Source organism: Scleropages formosus, chromosome 11 (assembly GCF_900964775.1).
Source record: "Scleropages formosus chromosome 11, fSclFor1.1, whole genome shotgun sequence".
NCBI classification, from domain to species: domain Eukaryota; kingdom Metazoa; phylum Chordata; class Actinopteri; order Osteoglossiformes; family Osteoglossidae; genus Scleropages; species Scleropages formosus.
The window spans coordinates 10,636,494-10,654,005 of record NC_041816.1 but is presented as its reverse complement, the minus strand read 5'-3'; the positions used below and the strand labels follow the sequence as shown (position 1 = coordinate 10,654,005).

The 17,512-nt window shown below is 40.3% G+C and overlaps 2 protein-coding genes across 3 annotated transcripts; both read right to left on the bottom strand.

Moving 5' to 3' along the window:
- Nucleotides 1-105: 105 nt before the first annotated feature.
- bcl2l10 (BCL2 like 10) lies at nucleotides 106-3,456 on the bottom strand. Of its 2 annotated transcripts, none has more exons than XM_018739592.2 (3): nucleotides 3,392-3,456; nucleotides 1,816-2,230; nucleotides 106-483 (listed from the first exon to the last, which is right to left on the bottom strand). In XM_018739592.2, the coding sequence occupies exons 2-3, from the start codon at nucleotides 2,221-2,223 to the stop codon at nucleotides 361-363; spliced, it is 531 nt and encodes a 176-aa protein (XP_018595108.1). In that variant the 5' UTR covers nucleotides 2,224-2,230; nucleotides 3,392-3,456; the 3' UTR covers nucleotides 106-360. The 2 variants fall into 2 exon arrangements, with proteins under 2 accessions (XP_018595108.1, XP_018595109.1); XM_018739593.2 differs by having other exon boundaries at nucleotides 3,397-3,427.
- Nucleotides 3,457-6,298: 2,842 nt separating this feature from the next.
- Nucleotides 6,299-15,619, bottom strand: LOC108926695 (guanine nucleotide-binding protein subunit beta-5a-like). Its single transcript, XM_018739566.1, has 11 exons — nucleotides 15,416-15,619; nucleotides 14,183-14,319; nucleotides 13,470-13,511; nucleotides 13,046-13,122; nucleotides 12,632-12,764; nucleotides 10,449-10,592; nucleotides 10,215-10,306; nucleotides 9,269-9,317; nucleotides 8,781-8,877; nucleotides 7,471-7,637; nucleotides 6,299-6,989 (listed from the first exon to the last, which is right to left on the bottom strand). The coding sequence occupies exons 1-11, from the start codon at nucleotides 15,525-15,527 to the stop codon at nucleotides 6,978-6,980; spliced, it is 1,062 nt and encodes a 353-aa protein (XP_018595082.1). The 5' UTR covers nucleotides 15,528-15,619; the 3' UTR covers nucleotides 6,299-6,977.
- Between the last annotated feature and the right edge of the window lie 1,893 nt (nucleotides 15,620-17,512).

The following is a 17,512-nucleotide window of genomic DNA, read 5'->3' as shown; positions in this document are numbered from 1 at the left end:
AGGTATGACACATCTATGTTTGTGACTGCAAAACCTTAAGATCAAATTGTGTGCTGTAGTGTACTGAGCATGGGTCATACATATTTTTGTACAGTAATCTGGTGCTTTACTATATGTAAAGTAGAAAATAGGCAGTTAGCATATTGTGTCCCAAAGGAAGTAGAGAACAAATTCTGCTACATTACTCCAGTTTAAAAACTTTCCTCAAGCTCTCAAATCCTTGTATACACCACTTCTTGGGAGAATTATAAACAACTGCCTATAGTTCCAAAAATCAACATTTGTTAATTAAAAAAAAAAAAAAAAAAAAAAAGGTAATCAAAAGGAATATGCAAGTAAAAAAGGCAGGAAAATGTACCCTTAACGCACAAAGAGAAAAGTTATTCCTGCAATGCCTACACCAGCAGCAGCAAAAAGTGCAGTCTTCATTGCAGACTCTTTGTTCACCTCTCTGGCACTGCGGGAAAACTTGCAGAATCCTTCCTGTGAAAGAGAAAGCAAAGTATTTCAGTAGAGGCTGCAGTTTTAAAGACAGATATCATACACCCTATGTTGAATAAGGAAATTACTGCATTTTGTTCTAATTTGGTCCTTACAGCAGTCAGTACAATGCCCACTATTATTCTTTATAGTCACAGCCAGCTATCATACCTTGCACTTAATATTGCAATTATTTTAATGCCATCATCATTACAGTGGTTATAGTCTGAAAATATGAGGGGCCACTGGTATATCACAATGTTAAGTGACATTTATCCATCTTTCTATAACATTTTCATCTATGTCAAACATATACAGACAACAGCTGCAAACACTTAGTAGCTGAAACAGCTGATTCCAGCAAAATATACTGACAGGTTAAATAATGCTGCACTACTAATTTACTGCATTTATTGTACAGTATTACCTGCAATTTTAAATGTTGGGGTTCAGGTGCAGTCAAAAGGTGGCATTTTTTGTGACTACTGTGACTATTTTTTGTATATTGTGTATTTTATTATCCTTTATTCACATATTCTGTCTTCTCACTGTCATTCTGTCTGTGCTGTGGAAGTGTCTGTCACCAAGACAAATTCCTTGTATGTGTGAACATATTTGGCTTAGAAATCAGAATCAGGATGAGCTTTATTGCCCACTGTGTACATCAGTAAAATGCAGTGCTCAGAATGCGTTACAAAAAACATTCCAAGATGTTCAGTGAAATATATTTCTCTATCCATCCATACATGTCTATGAACTAAAATTTCTATAGTTTCTAAAATTTTTTGAACTGTTTACATGGGGAAAAACCCAGTAAGTACACAAAATGGCCAAAAATAAACATTACTGATATTCAAAACAAATTAAGATGGCTATTGTTAAAAATATCTATTCACTTAAGTTCAACCTTTCAAGCCAAGTAGAGCTGAATGAAAATGTTTGGAGTTTGAAGCAGCCGCTTTCTTAGAACAAGATCTGCCACTACTATGAAAAAGCTTTTGCATAATGGAAAGACCACTATGGTCATTCACGAAGAAACTGTTGTTCATTCATTGACATCAAAGGCTTTTACATGAAGAAAGGGCAGCTTCTGAACCAGTGATCTAACAAAAACACTTTTCAGATTAGAACCATTTAGGTAAGAATTTCATGCTAACACTCGCATTCAGCTTGTGTTGAAATGAGTGCAATTCTTTTCAGTTTTCAGACAGTATAGCCAGCTATGCCCCTGAACTCAAAATCTATCCACAGAAAATCAATGCAGTATTCAAAAGTAAATTTGATAAACAGGTATCAAATCATTAAAATCAAGTATTAACACAATATTAAACATACCCAGCCTTCATTCTGCAACATCCACTCTCGCTTTTCCACAGTAAGGTAGTCGGCTATAGTCTCCGCCAGTCTCTTGCAGCAGTCATTGCCTTCTCCTTGGGAACAGAGTTCATTGACCAGCATTCCGGTAAAAGCAAAGAGAGAGACAATTCTTCCCCAGCTTAACTTTCCGTCTCCTACAAGCTCTACCATCACTTTTCTAAGACTTGCACTATGGTCAGGTCCGCAGGAGTCAAGGAATGTTTGCACGAGTGGTTGAAGTTTTGACTTGTACTGCTGCTCCATCTCCTTGGCCAAGTGTCTCATCGCCACTGCAGACTCATTGGGAGGGCTCTGCTGACTGCCAGTGCAGAAGTGCAAGTAATCTTCTGCCAACACCAAGGTCTCCTTTGACAGCCAACAGGACATTTTGTTCCTAAAGAACATTAAAAGTATTTAAGATTTCAAAGCCCAATGCAAAAGCAAGAAAAAAAAAGCTAAGGGGGTTAAACTTTAAGTGAGGACAGCTGGCAGAATAGTGGTTAGAGTTGCTGTCTTTAGCCCCAAAGGTTGCAGGTTCGATTCCCACCTTCAGCTGTAGTACCCATGAGCAAGGTACTTACCCTAAACTGCACCAATAAAATTAGACAGCTGCATAAATGGGTAAATAACTGTAAGTAGCTTAACAGTGTCGATTTGGAGGAAAGCATCAGCTAAATGAAAAAAAAAAAAAATGTAAATGAGTAAACAGATGGTAAGAGTAGGATAACCCTGAGCAGTGATAAGGCTAAACGGCTACTCATCGAACTCAGTTTTACATCAGCAGCTGTCACGTAGAGCAATATTATAAATAAAAAAAAAAAAAAAAAAAAGGACGTAAGTCATATGTGCATGTGAATTTAATTCCTCAAAATATAACTGGCCCGAAGAATCCGAGTAGCCGAAAAATTTAACTACGAGAAGTTAATAATTTTAAAAAGATAATCTATGATGGCAAATAAATATACAGAACGAGATTTGTCATGTGGGGGTGCGGTGGCGCAGTGGGTTGGACCACAGTCCTCCTCTTCGGTGGGTCTGGGGTTCGAGTCCCACTTGGGGTGCCTTGCGACGGACTGGCGTCCCGTCCTGGGTGTGTCCCCTCCCCCTCCGTCCTTGCGCCCTGTGTTGCCGGGTTGGCTCCGGTTCCCCGTGACCCCGTATGGGACAAGCGGTTCTGAAACTGTGTGTGTGTGTGTGAGATTTGTCATGGACTGACTCGCACAGGCTGTGTACATCTTTACTACTCACTGTACCACATTTATTACTGCGAGTTAGTTTCACACGCGTTTAATTTTGGGCACATCATCCTCCCCTCCCTGCACTTCTGAATCTGTCATTCATTGTGAACCAACACAAAGAAGGACGCAAAAAAAAAAAAAAAAAAAAAAAAGTGCTTACTCAGATGATGGAAGTTAAATTAAACAGAGGTCTTTCCAGTTAAGCAATACTGGTACAAATGTAGCTAATTCGTAAAGTATGGTGCTAAACATACAAACAAACCAAAAAAAAACGAAGCCTTACACTTTAATTAAAACAATAAAAACCGCGCACTTACCCTACCGACAGAGCCGTTAGCGTTGGTCGTCAGCTATTGAGGAAGAGAGATAGACGTACTTCCGGTTTGTAGCCCTTGTAACCCTTGGCTCCGCCCTTTGCGTTACGTCAGACTTTCAGGAAGTTTCGTTTTATTTAATTCTAAAAATGGGGAAACTCCGTTACAGCGGAGAACGATATAATTAGAGCCCCATGCAAATAAAAATGATGTCAAACATTTTTTTCACGCAATCAATAACCCTCACAAACCACAAAAAATAAATGCTATAAATCTTTTATTAGAAACCGTTCTCATTTAAACTGGTATTTGCGTTGATATGGGTGGGAGCATTCATTTACGCAGAGAGCGTGCTAGAATAGTGTCTAAAGGATGAAAATTGTGATTAACCTTATGGCCTATGGCATCATAAGAACAGTACACACAATAATAAATGTGTATGAAAAACAAAATGCAACGTATTCAATTTATTTTCATGAACAATAAATTCAAATAAGACCAAGCAGACAAGTTAACAAGTATGCCAGCAGGCAGCCAAGGAGAGGAAAACAAAATTCTCAGCCAAGAAGAAAGAGAGAAAAATAAAGGTCAGGGTCCAAGTTCCAGTGGCTGCCAACCCTTCCTGAGCATTTTAACGTGAATAGAGAATCTATACTGATGTGTCTTTTCAAAAAATACAAGGACAATCAGTATCAGTTAGAATTAGTGGAAACAGAAGTCCTGGTCCAGGCCCAAGACGGCTGATCCGCAGATGTGGTGAACGGTCATCAGTTTCTGGCATCATCATTGATATCAGATGATATCATTTTTGTATATCTGACTATTTTTGTATATTTGACTATTTTTGTATATTGGGTACTTTATATTTTTATATATTTTTTATCCTTCATTCACATATTTTATCTTCTCATCTGTGTCTTGTCACTGTCATTCTGTCTGTGCTGTGGAAGTTCTGTCACCAAGACAAATTCCTTGTATGTGTGAACATACTTGGCAATAAAGCTCCTTCTGATTCTGATTCTGATCAACATGCTGGCACAAATGGAAGCTTTCCAGGTGGCTCAGGTGTTCCCAAGGATGCCATCATAGGCCAGATATGAACAGAGAAAATAACAGGTAAGTGAATTGTAATGGTCAATTACTGAAATACCAAACTAAAGAAATGGATTTTCAATCTGGATTTGAAAATGGAAACAGACAGGGCAGCCAGAGCATTACATAATTTTGGTCCCCTGTACCTAAACACTCTGTTACTCACTGTTTTAAAATGGATTGGGAAACATGAGGAGATGTTAAGTGGTAGAAAATGTAGAGAGCAAAGAATTGGAATAATATGGTAATATTGCCTGAAGCTGGCAACAATCTTTGCCGCTGAGTGTCGGACCAGTTGAAGGATAGGGTGATGGAAGCAGGACTTCCAGACAACAGTGATATGCAGGAGTCAAACTTGCTAGAGAGAACTTCTTGATGTCTGCTTCAGACAGAAAATGCTTTAATTTGGAGATATTTCTCAAGTCCAGGAAACAGGTCCTGTAAACAAGTTGATATGGGAATTAAAGGATCTGTTCATGATGTATGATCCAAACCACATTGGGACAGTGAAGGAAAGGGCCAGGCACATTTCCAGCCTGTGAAGAAGGATCAATGGTGTCAAAGGTTGCAGTGAGATCCACAAGGATGAACCCTGCTGAGAAGCCTGCATCAGTGGGCAGGAGGACATCGCTGGAAATTCTGGCTGGGGCAGTTTAAATATTGTACGGTGGACAAGAAGGAGGTTGAAATTTAAAATTGATTTTTTTACAGATCATTAGTGAATATCAATACACAGTATCCACTCAAATGTAGCATGGAAAATGTGAGACTGTATGCTTCCTGCATAGGTTCCAGTGTGCTGCAATCCTGCCTTAGGATAAACAGTTATAAATAGTGAGTATAAAAAAAAAAAATTGTAAAAATAACACTGGAGATCAATTTTAAAGCTTCACATAAACAAACAGGATGGCCCTATAAAAATGTAGTCTTTTTAGCAGGTGAAAAAACCAAAGCAAAACATACATCTTTGGGTCCAGCAGCAGAAACCTGTACTATTTCAGACAGAATTAAATGATATGTTAATTAAGCAACACATTTCACATATAGTTTAAACTTATTTTATTACATCTGTTTAACTCTTGTGTACAGTAATATATGAATGTTTTTATAAACTAGGAAAAAAAAAAAGAAAAAATTACAAGACTGAAAGTGCTTTGGTAGGTTATATACAAACCATAACCCATGTTGTACTGTTATAATATACTGTAGTTCTGTGCATATAATAAACTGAGAATGACATACCTCTACGTACGCTTATAGCCTATTAGGTTCTTGCAGAGCTAATCACATACATAGTGTGAACACTTCCAATATTTCACTTTCACAAAGGGTAAATCAGACTGAATGCAAAAAATAAAATGTTATTTTATAAGTTATACCTGATAATTCAACTTCAAAAACTACTTTTTTATAGTATGTACATATACTGAAATCTTACATTGAAGAAACTTCCTTTGCAGCCAGTTTGACAAGAAAAGCCATTTAGATAACTGAATGAATGGAAAAACTATTAAATACGAATGCAATGTATATTTTGAAACCATAAATCTATCTTATGAATGTTCTGTGTTATGTGTAACTATGAAACTATATAATTAATTTTTTTTTATTAGGTAATGTACAGGTGGTCTCCAATTTCCAATGTTTCAACTTACGACTTTACAATGGTGAGCTGGCGATAGAGATTCGGTGGAAACCGTACTTGGAATTTGAATTTTGATTTTTTCCTGGGCAAGCAATATGCGGTGCGACACTCTCGCGATGCTGGGCAGCAGCAGCGATCCGCATCTTCCAGTCTGTCACGCAGAGATGTGTATTAAATACATTTTCGACTACCGATGGGTTTCACGGAACATAACCCCATCGTAAATTGGGGATCATCTGTAATTAGGTGTTCAAAAAGGTATAAGAAGCAGAAGATATTACTATTAGTCAATGGTTTTTATATGCCCAGGATCCAAAATGTCATTCATATGATAAAATGTTTATATTTAGCAGGTGCAATTAGAAACCCAAATCATAGAATATACACATTATCATGCAACAAGTATCCATATAGTTTTGACCTTCAAAAGTTGTGACCACCAAAAAAGGCTTTAAATTCTCATCAGCTCTGACTGTATTTTAACAGTTACAAATGACATAAAAAATAGTTGATTCTCACAGTATGGCCACCTTATGATTTTCTTCCAAGTGTAGAAAAAGGTCTTTAATTTAAACAGCTGGGTCAAAAAAAGTTATTACTGATATCAAGCAAAGGTCAAAAATAGCAACAGAATTCTTACCACACATGCACATGCCACGGAAGTGTATGTACATATATGGTTAACAACATCTCGTTCTAGAAAACACTATGAAAAACAAGCCATGTCCGTGTTTCCACACATATCCCAAGAAAACAGTGGAATACCACCAACATAAGTGAACATTCCGATAAAATGACTATAGTGCAGTGCTAAGTCACACTGTCACTCTGTTCTTCCACAGTACCAGTTCCTCAGGCCCAGATCTGCAATGGAAGAGACAAGGGAAAAACTGAAAAAAATGTAGAGACTGGAAACTTACAAAAAACAAGCAGCACAAAAATTAGAAGAGCTTTGTCATTTGAAGGCTACTGATTCAATTCCAAGGTGTAATCTGTGGTGGTACCCTCAAGCTAGGCACTTCACCTTATTTGGACTAGGGAAAATGCAGCTGTACACTTTTGCGGAACTAAGCTTCTATTGATAGAACAATGAGCTAAGTAACAAAAAAGGGAACACAATGCAAACTTGAAAGTAGAACTGTAAAGATCCTGTTTTCTCCTCCACCAACTACAAATATCATATATGAATAAATTGAAAGTGAAAACTTTTGGTCACTCTGACATGGGTGTTGTCTAATATTAGCAGGTTCCCTATGGGTTCAGGAACCTCCCATTGAAATGCCCTTGCATCACCAACATAGAAATATAGAGCGATGAAAGGCCAACCAACCCTCACCCAGCTTACCCTCAGAGTGTGGTCCCAGGACCCAGAGCAAAACGCCGTCCCATCCGGGGACACACGGAGAGTGCTGACGCGGTTCTCATGACCAAAGAGGATGGATACCCTAGTTCCTTTCAGCACATCCCACACATTGATGGTGTAGTCATTGTAGCCACCAAACAGCAGTCGTCCTGTGCACAAGTCAAAAAGCTGTTTTGTGCAGACTATTCATACATGAAATGATCTGACAGAAATGTATTGTAGATCACTTAACTTTTTTAAATATCTAGTAGGAGTTTCTCAGAAAATAAAGCTTTCATTTTATTTTGGTTTTGAACAGTTTCTATGAAATACCGTTCAAAAAAATCCCCCAATCCTATGTGGTACATCGGAAATCGCAAAAAAAAAAGAAAAATCCATATTACCCTGGTAAGCCCCAAACATATATGGCTTTGAATTCCCCATTAAAAAATTCCTTTCAAATATAAATAAGATCACGGTATTTTTTATTACATCATCATAAATGTCGAGACACAAAACTGAACTTCAACCAGTTATCTGTTTCATTCCCACCGCAGACTTCTCTTCATCTTTTACTATAAAGCCAGGAGGAGCTTAAAATTGGCAAGGCAGACTTTTTACATGTAGTATTTCTGCAAATGCTAATTATTTCTTTGGCACGGAGGTATGAAAGGCCATCTATGCACTGATATGTCTTAACACTTTGATGCTGTATAATAAGAATTACATTTAGACTGGGGTTTAGGAGACACAACAAAACAGAATGAAAACCTTTTGATGTGCTGTGCTGAACTAAGATAAGTGGATTACATACCACTCTGGAATGAGCCTGGGTCACATCAATGCTTGACAAATTCAACCAAAAGTGCTTGAATTATGCATCTTAAGTAACATTGCTTTTGCAATCTCTGCCCTTTTTCGGGTATGCTCATCTATATCTGTTCTAAATGTGAAAGAGTCTGCAAGCCACAACCTGTTATCAAATGAACTGCGGACTCTGTGCAAAGCTCAGCAGTTCATCTCATGTTCTTTAGTGCCTCCATCCAAACATCATGTGCCTAGTAATGGGGGAAGCCAAAGGGGCTTCCATCTTTCTTATTTGTGCAGTTTCTCTGAACAGATGGTCTTCTATTAATAAGCTGTCAGCCAATATTGAAAGACATTAAGACTAATGGGACTCCTCCAACAGGGCTCAGCAAGCAGTGCCCATGCAGATTCAGAAAAATTGAAGATTGAAGAATTGAAAGTAGCATTTGAATGCTAACTACTTTCAGAGTGACCCACAGCATGGAACCACCTGGTGTGGGAATTACCACTGAGAGAGAAGTCCACGCTGGAAACTCCAAATATGATGCTGTCTTTGGAGTAGACTGATACTTCTCTGTCTGCCCGCAGATCAAAGAGACGGCACTGCAACAAAAAATCACACTTGTACACCGGCCCACAGCATCACACATTGCCTTCGAGTATCACAATTTTAAGCAACATTAATGGTTTTCAAGAATTGTTTCACTCTGAGCTGTGTTTTACACATTAAGCAAATGTAACGGTATAAAAAAAACTTAAAACTGTGATTTAAAGATAGTATTATCTTGTACACTATACAATAAATCAATAGCACAGATTACATTTTTCTTGATGAGCTCACTGTTCTTCAGTAAATAATAAACAGTGAAAAATGGAATTTACTGGTTTATCTTGTCAGTTTGAATGGATAAGAGTTACGGTGTTCATTTGAATGAGAGTAACCCAGTAAGTCAGACAGTGTGGTAAATCAAGTGAAACAGCAGAAGTGACTCACTGTGGCATCATCAGAACCTGAAGCAAATGCATCTCCGCTGGGGTAGTACCTTGAAACAATAAGGGGAATGAAATCAAAATGCTGGGTAGCATGATGGTGTAGTGGGTTGTGCTACTAACTCCCTCACAGCAACATGGCAGTTTGGGTATAGGTTGAACTCAGCCAAGTCTGTGTGAAGTTTACATGTTCTCCCACTGCTTGGGTTCCATCTGGGTGCTCTGGTTTCTTCCCATGGTTCAAAGACACACAGTTCAGGTGATAAATATATATACAGTGTGTGTGTGTGTGTGTGTGTGTGTATATATATATGAGGCTTTGGACTGCTGCGACCCAGACCAGGACAAGCAGTTAGCGTTAGTGAAATCGAAAATGATACTGGGCAACTCACATTCTCAGAGTTTTCACAAAGCACCTCACCAACATTTTTCATAGGAAAACAAAGAACTCCTCTGGACCCACTAACCAAAAATCAGGGTAAACCCTAGTCATCAGTCCAGGGACACTCTCACTAAGTGCAGCTAACAGTCAACAGTTCACCCAAATGCAGCACAGGCAGAGCTGGACTGGACCTTAATGCATAACCTATGGAGGCAGGTGACATTGCTATTCATGGAGCCACACTGCTGTCCATATTAAAAAATTAACTGGCAAAGTAATTTATAAAGCTATCTGAAATCCTGGGTGGCTGCTGATTGTAACAACTAGGAGTTTCCTTAGAGAAAAATAAAAGGTGGTTGTTGGTACAATAATCAACGACCACACAAAAAAATCACATGCTCTACTATTAAAATTATTATTTCAATGTTATTTATTCATAAAGGAAGCAAGACACACCCCCTAATCGGCTCTTCAGCATTTTCTGCAGACTATCAGTGCATTCCTGGATTAGTGCAAATGCATTGCTGAAGAAGATTAGGAGAATTTCCTCCCAGACAAACCATTTTACCGGACACTGTTGATGTCCGACTCATGGCTCTCAAAGGACTGGATGCACTGTCCCGATCGCATGTCCCACACGTTAGCCTTCTTGTCACAGCCCTGCAAAACACAAGCAGCACAATTCTGAAGTACATCATCAACTTCAGCCTTTAACCAAGAAACCTGGAAACTGTAGCAGCATGTGGCACTCCGAATGACAGGTTGCAGAATGGGATGAGGGATGGAGCAGCAAGCCCCTTACCCCTGAGACAAAGGTGTTGCCCGTCTCAGAGGGAGCCAGATCCAGGCACAGCACATCTGCCGAATGTCCATGGAAGCTCTGCAATAGTTGCCCACTTTCCACATCCCAAAGGGCACAGGTTCCATCGCCGCTGGATGTCAGGATCTGAAACACATTCGGACACAGCAACAGGGTGGCATGATGTATCCAGTTCGCATCTCTGTTCTGTCTTTTCTTCATGTGTGAGAAAATATCACCCTGCAGAAAAATCTATTTTTAATTTTATATATTAAAGTGCAAATTGTCCCCTCCCCCTCCGGCCTTACGCCCTGTGTTACCGGGTAGGCTCCGGTTCCCCGTGACCCCGTATGGGACAAGCGGTTCTGAAAATGTGTGTGTGTGTGTGTGAATATATTACATGGAGTATCCATTTTTTCATTTCCTATATCAGGGGAGAAGTTAAACAACTCAATTGCACCTGAGCTTCTGCTGCCCTCTTGGGGTAGTTTATAGAATACACTGTAAGATATTACATTTCATATGATCCTTTAGAGGGGTTTAACTCCAGACTGCTTGTTTCAAAGACTTGTCTACATGTGTCCGTCCTGTGAGGACAGGTGGAAGAGGCAGAAGAAGTCTCCACAGTGACCAGCAGACTGAATCCTCCAAAGACAAAACCACATCTAGGGGAGCCCTAAGCATGATGTTTCTCTATACTCAGTAGTCAGACAGTTTTTCAGTAGCTAATAAATCTAAAAGCAGGTCTCTGTCCCAACCTCCAACATGAACAGTGTACTTCATATTTTTATATATATTTTTATCCTTTATTCACATATTCTATCTTCTCATCTGTGTCTTGTCACTGTCATTCTGTCTGTGCTGTGGAAGTTTCTGTCAGCAAGACAAATTCCTTGTATGTGTGAACATACTTGGCAATAAAGCTTGTTCTGATTCTGATTCTGAATTACCATTAAAGGCAAGTGTTTTCCCACAACTATATTGCCTGAACTTTCAACAACAACTTCTATGATGCCAGCAGCAATTTTACATCAGTGTCATTTGCCGTCGTCAAATAATGGAAACTAATGCAGTCCATAGGTATACTGATAAAGTACAGCAAAGTGTGAGAAATGTATTATAATTTTTATTGTTATTTATTGCTTTCCACTGATGCTTTTCTCCAACGTGCCTGATAAAGTGATTTTTGTATACAAAGCTTCTTACAATTATTTTGTACAATTTGTACAGCTGGGTAATTTTTCACTGAAACAGTTCACGGTGAATACCACAGTCATAAGACTTGTGTTTCAGGTCAACTGGTGACTAAATTACCAATAGTGAGTATATGTGTGTGTGGGTGTGTGATTGCCCTGGGATGGCCTGGCATCCATCCAAAGTGTACCACACCTAGCTAGGTACCCCGTGCTTCTAGGAAAGGCTTTATCAATAGTGAGTGTATGTATCGGAGACTTCAGAATGAAACAAATTGGACATTGCAGACAGTGAGATTAGCTGTCATCTGGTAGAGCCTTCTAAACGAGTATAAACAAACACATATATATATATCTCAGCAGCATCAGATTCTCTGTAGCTTCACAAGACAAAAACTGAAGTTTTGCTCATCAAAACACATCAAAATCTGTCCCGTGCCTCTGTTTGCATAAATCTGTTACTTTTGGCCAGAAAGTCATATTCATTGAGTGCTAGATATTGCCAATAGTGAGTATATGTGTGCGTGGGTGTGCCTGGGTGGTGCGAGAGAACGTGGGTTCGATCCCCGCTCAGTCTGTGTGGAGTTTGCATGTTCTCCCTGTGTCTGCGTGGGTTTCCTCCCACAGTCCAAAGACATGCTGTTCAGGTTCCCCCTTAGTGTGTGAGTGACACAGAGAGTGTGTGTGTTCCACTGATGTATGGAAGAGTGACCCATTGTAAGTAGTGTATCTAGCAGTGTAAATCACCTTGGTGAATAAGGTGTGTGGACTGATAACACTACATAGTATCCATTGTAAGTCGCTTTGAAGAAAAGCATCTGCTAATGAATAAATGTAAACATAAATGTAGATATTGTGCTTCAACTTTCTGGAGAGCAAAACAGCTTTAAGCATCAGCACAGAAACAAAAATGGTCATGCAATCCATCCTGAGAGATGTGGGTCTCTGGAACTGTCTCTGGTGGGGGGCAGCACTGCATTCACTCCCTCTCACCTGCATGTCAGAGTTGGTGAAGCTGCATGCTGACAGGTAGTTGGTGTGCATGGCCACAGACTTCTTCTTGGCGGCCAGATTCTCATTCTTGTCCAGGGACAAGGGGTACACAGAGCACTTGTTGTCCAAACCACTGTGTGGTCACAAGGCCAAAGACAAAAAGGAAGGGGTGGGAGAGAATGGGAAGGCTACCAGGTCACGTGAGGCAACCACAAAATACATCCATCATTGTCTTCATATTCTGCAACATCCCAGCGAAACCATCAGGAGGCAGTTAATGAGAAGAAAATTCCCTGGTATTACAGGTCCAGGAAAAGTGGCACAAGAGCTTTAGACATTAGACTCTTTCTTTATCCAAAGCTGTCACTAATCCCTACCCCACCCTAGGGTCTCCACATCTCTGCAGGCACTTACCCACAGGCCACTGCGCAACCAGAGGGGGCGTAAGCACATGCCATCACCCAGGTACAGGGCATGGTCACAGCATGCTCCTGAAGCACAAACACACACGCAGTATTATAAATCATCATTACCTCCCAGGCACTCAACACACTCAAAGATTCTGTATGCTGGGTGAAAATCTTAATGAGTTAAGGAATGGCTGCCCACAAAGCATGTGAAAATAGCAGCAATAATAATCCAAATAGCAGCACATCTTTCAGATGCTGTCTTAAACAATTACCTCTGTTGTACATAACTGGTATATTTCTGTGATCTCAACATATGTCACTGTAAAGGGCAACATTCCTTATGGCATATCTGCTTTTCAGATATTTGTCAGGATTTACTCCAGGAAATACGCTCCATAAACCTGAACAGTAGTAGGATCAGGATTTACCTTATTAGCAGTGAATGCATCCCAAACAATCACTTTACCATCCTAAAAGAGACAAAGTCGATACGGCATTTTAAGGTAAGGAAAGCAAACATTTAAATGCACAAAATTAGCACCTGAGATCTGTTACATTTACATAAAATACCTGTAAGTATTAAATTCTTTGATCAGTCATGCTTAACATTGTAAGTCACTTTGGAGAAAAGTGCCAGCTACATAAATAAAAATGTAAAATGTAATCTAATCGTTTCAAACTGCTCCAAACACTCTCAAGTTAAACGCCGTCCTTCCTCTCTGAGTAGACATCAGAGTTCCTTGACATACAACAGCTACTGAAAATGAAGCGCACCCCTTCCATGTCAGCTGACTAGTTTTTATGGACCACTTTTCTACCTGAGAACTAGTCAGCATCTCACCCTACACTTGGTTTAAACAAGAAAAATGCTGGAGATGAAATGTGATCCAAGACTCAACTTGTGGAATAAGCGAAGAACCTTTTGACCCAGTTAACACGTGACAGGTTTGCAAAGGTCAATTAAGTAAACTCATTAACAACGTCAAAGATCAGAACTGTGGAAAAGGGACGCTCCCCCAATGTCTACAGACATCAGCAGCCAAAGACTTGATTGTGTCAACCAGAATTGGGCTTGTTGACACAATGATGTATATTGATGTATTTTGTGTTGAACATGCCTCCTCCATCTGAATGGTCTCACCTGGGAGGAGCTCACGATCCTCCTCTTGTCCTTACACCAGTCCATACACAGCACCTTGTTACCGTGCCCCTTGAGGGTGCGTCTGGTCTTTATGATGAACTGTCCGAGAGCCTCCACCTTCTCCGCCACCTGATGGACTGACATCACAGAGGAGGGGCTCATATTAGCCCTGAAGCAAAACTGCATCACCAGTCTGACGTCCTCATCTGACTAAATCATAACTGTAATATGACTGTATGGCTATGTGCATTATTCAATCCCCTCTCAATCTGTGGAGTTTGCAGGTTCTCACCGTGTCTGCGTGGGTTTCTTCCCAAGGTCCAAAGACATGCAGTTCAAGCGGATTGGTGACGCTAAATTGCTCATAGTGTGTGAATGGGTGGGTGAGTGTGTGCATGTGTGGCTATACTGCAATGGACTGGTGTCCCATCCAGAGTGTATCCCTTGTGCCTAATGCTTCCTGGATAGGCTCCAGTTCACTGTGACCATGCTCAGGACAAGTGATTATTGAAATTGGATGGATGGATAGATGAATGGATGGATAGATGGATTATGTGCAGTACTAGTACAAGTAATAGGGACACACAGCCCAGGTTTACTAATCTTAATGTTTAGGTCAAGGGACAATAAAATCATAAGGCACGAATAAAGAAATTTTTACTGCAAATGCATCTGAATATTATTCAGGGACAGCTGTAGCATACTGGTTAGCTGCTGCCTTTTGGATTCAAAGTTGTAGGTTCAAATTTCACCTGTCACATCCTTGAGTATGACACTTACTGTAAACTGCTCCGGTAGAATTACCCAGCTGTATGGGTAAATATCTGAAGGTAGCTTAACATTGTAAGTCGTGTCGGAGAAAAGAATCAGCTAAACGAATAAGCCAGTAGACTACTGAGTAGTAGTATCGATTACGCACGCGTATGGTGACTCAGTCAATACTGGCACTGCAGCAAAGTGACAATTCCCAATGTCAATTATTCTGCACGTTTACAAGGCAAAATGACAAGCAAATTAAATGCAACCTTAAGTTTACTTTAAAAAAAAAAAAAGGTTCCAAACAACTGCAGAGCAAATCATGTGCATGTCTAGAAAGCATAACCGCACAGGCGTTCGCTCGCAAACTACCACATATGTGGCGACGTCATGATTATAACGCATACACCCTCCGCGCAGCCGCGCTCCTCCGAGGTCCTCCCTCGCGCTGCCCTCGCGCTCCCCCTCAGCGCTCACGTTCAGCGTCGTGCAGCTTGGCTCTTTCCTCCTCCAGCTTCGTTTTCAGCGTCTCCGACTCCGTCTTTAGCGTCGCCAGGGTCTCGTTCGGCCCTAGCCCCTGGCAAGCCATCTTTCGTAGGAAAAAAGACGAGAGAAAGAAAAAAGAGCGAGATGTTCCCTCACGTTCATGCGCGCGACTCTGCCTCCGCCTTGCGGCGCTGCTGCTGCTTCTGAAATGACGTCACTAGGGAAACGCTCGCTTCGGCCGTTAGCGATGAACGCATTCTCCATTATTTTAAACATCTTAAACACGGTTATGAAATATTCACCTAAAATACATACAATAATATACGATATCCTTTGGTCTGTAGATTACTTCAAATCCTACAAAACGTTTCCCCTTCGTCTCTTATTCCTGGTAATTACTTTTGACGTCCAATGACTAACTCTGTCAGCATATGATTCCGAGTGGCAAAATCAAGTAAGAAACCTTGAAACCTGAGTGAAAGTACACACTATACTGTATATGAGTGGCAGAAAGCAAATGTAAGAGGTTCAGATTCTATTTGTAGGATAATCTAGTGTGACCCAGAGCTTCTTGTGGCGTTGGGACACATTCCCATGATAAAGCCAACGGTGGACACCATCCTCTCTGAAGGAGGTTGATAAAACACTGCTGTGTGTCATGTGTCGCTGGGCACGAGATAGTTTGCAGTTTCTCTTCCAATCTGTTGTTAGCTTGAAACTATCTGAATATTCAACGAGTCATGCTGTATGTGGAAATACGTCAACAAATCATAATTATAAAACAAATGCCTTTTCATAATTAAGTTATACATAGACCCTATGGGTTCTTAGCTATAAATACCTAAACTAAGCAAGAAACAATATCAGTACTTTGTGAACAGGTCCCCACTACAGAACCCAAAATCTGGAGCTCCCTCTGTGCTACAAGAGGGATCTCTGAAGTATTTGGAATACATTTTTCCCCATCTTGGGAAACATTTCCCCATGTGTAACAAATGTAAACTGTAAGAAATGTATTCTCTTCCCCTTGGGGAATCGTGCAGGCTCCTACCCTCTCCACACATAGCGAGCAGTAGTTGATGGGCTCATTCTTCACATAGATGTTCATCAGAGGCTTGGTCTCTGAGCAGTTGTCACAGGGGCCAAAGGTTATGGCCAGGAAGGTTTGGTCACACATCTTCAGCAAGCAGACACACCCAGTCCTGAGAAGGAGGAACGGACCTGGTGAAGAAAACCTGAGCTGAGGCAGCAGGCAGCAGAGTCCGCCCCACCTCAAAGACACACGCAGAATGCAAACAGTGGTCTGTGCGTCTATGTCCTAGGTGTGCCATTTCCACTCTCGGCCATTCCTGTAGGGCGACTGACAGCTGCGTGAAGGATAAGCAGTGTGTAATCTCCCTTGGCTTTGTCCAGATCTCACACCCTGTATACAAAAGGGTACATGTTTCTTTCCAGAGATCACAGTTGCACTATTAGTATGATGGTTAGAAATAGTTTTCAGCTGCACTGGCAAATTTCTTTTTTATAACAGCAAATAATAAACACCTATATCTTGTACATCTGTTTTACTATAGTGCTCTACTATACTTGTCAGCGAATTATGCAAAGAAATTAAATGCAATACAAAACTAATCATAAAAAATGAAAAGCACCAAATACACATATAAACAAAGATGTAGAAAATACATTTAATTTTCCATATAAAGAGAATGAACTCCTCTGTTCCACAGTGACTTTTAGTTTTCAGCCTAAGATAACCTAAAAATAGATGTTTAGTAGGCTTTTTAGGTGCTTTGTACAGTACATACAGGCCTAAGGATTTTAAATCACGATATTTACTGTACGGTTTGAAACGCTCCACTGAGGTGGCTTACAAGAGAAGCCTTACTTTACAGTTTCTATCTTTCACTATTACCACCTTAGAAACCCTACAACCGACAATGGCACGTCAAACTCGATTACACTGCTGTTACAGTTAGTGTTTCCAACTCAACAGTGATGAGTCAAAAAATACATTTGGAAACACAGAGATCATACCTTACAAGAGAGAATTTGTGGGCTTACGATCGCAGGCCGTTGTGCTCCGTG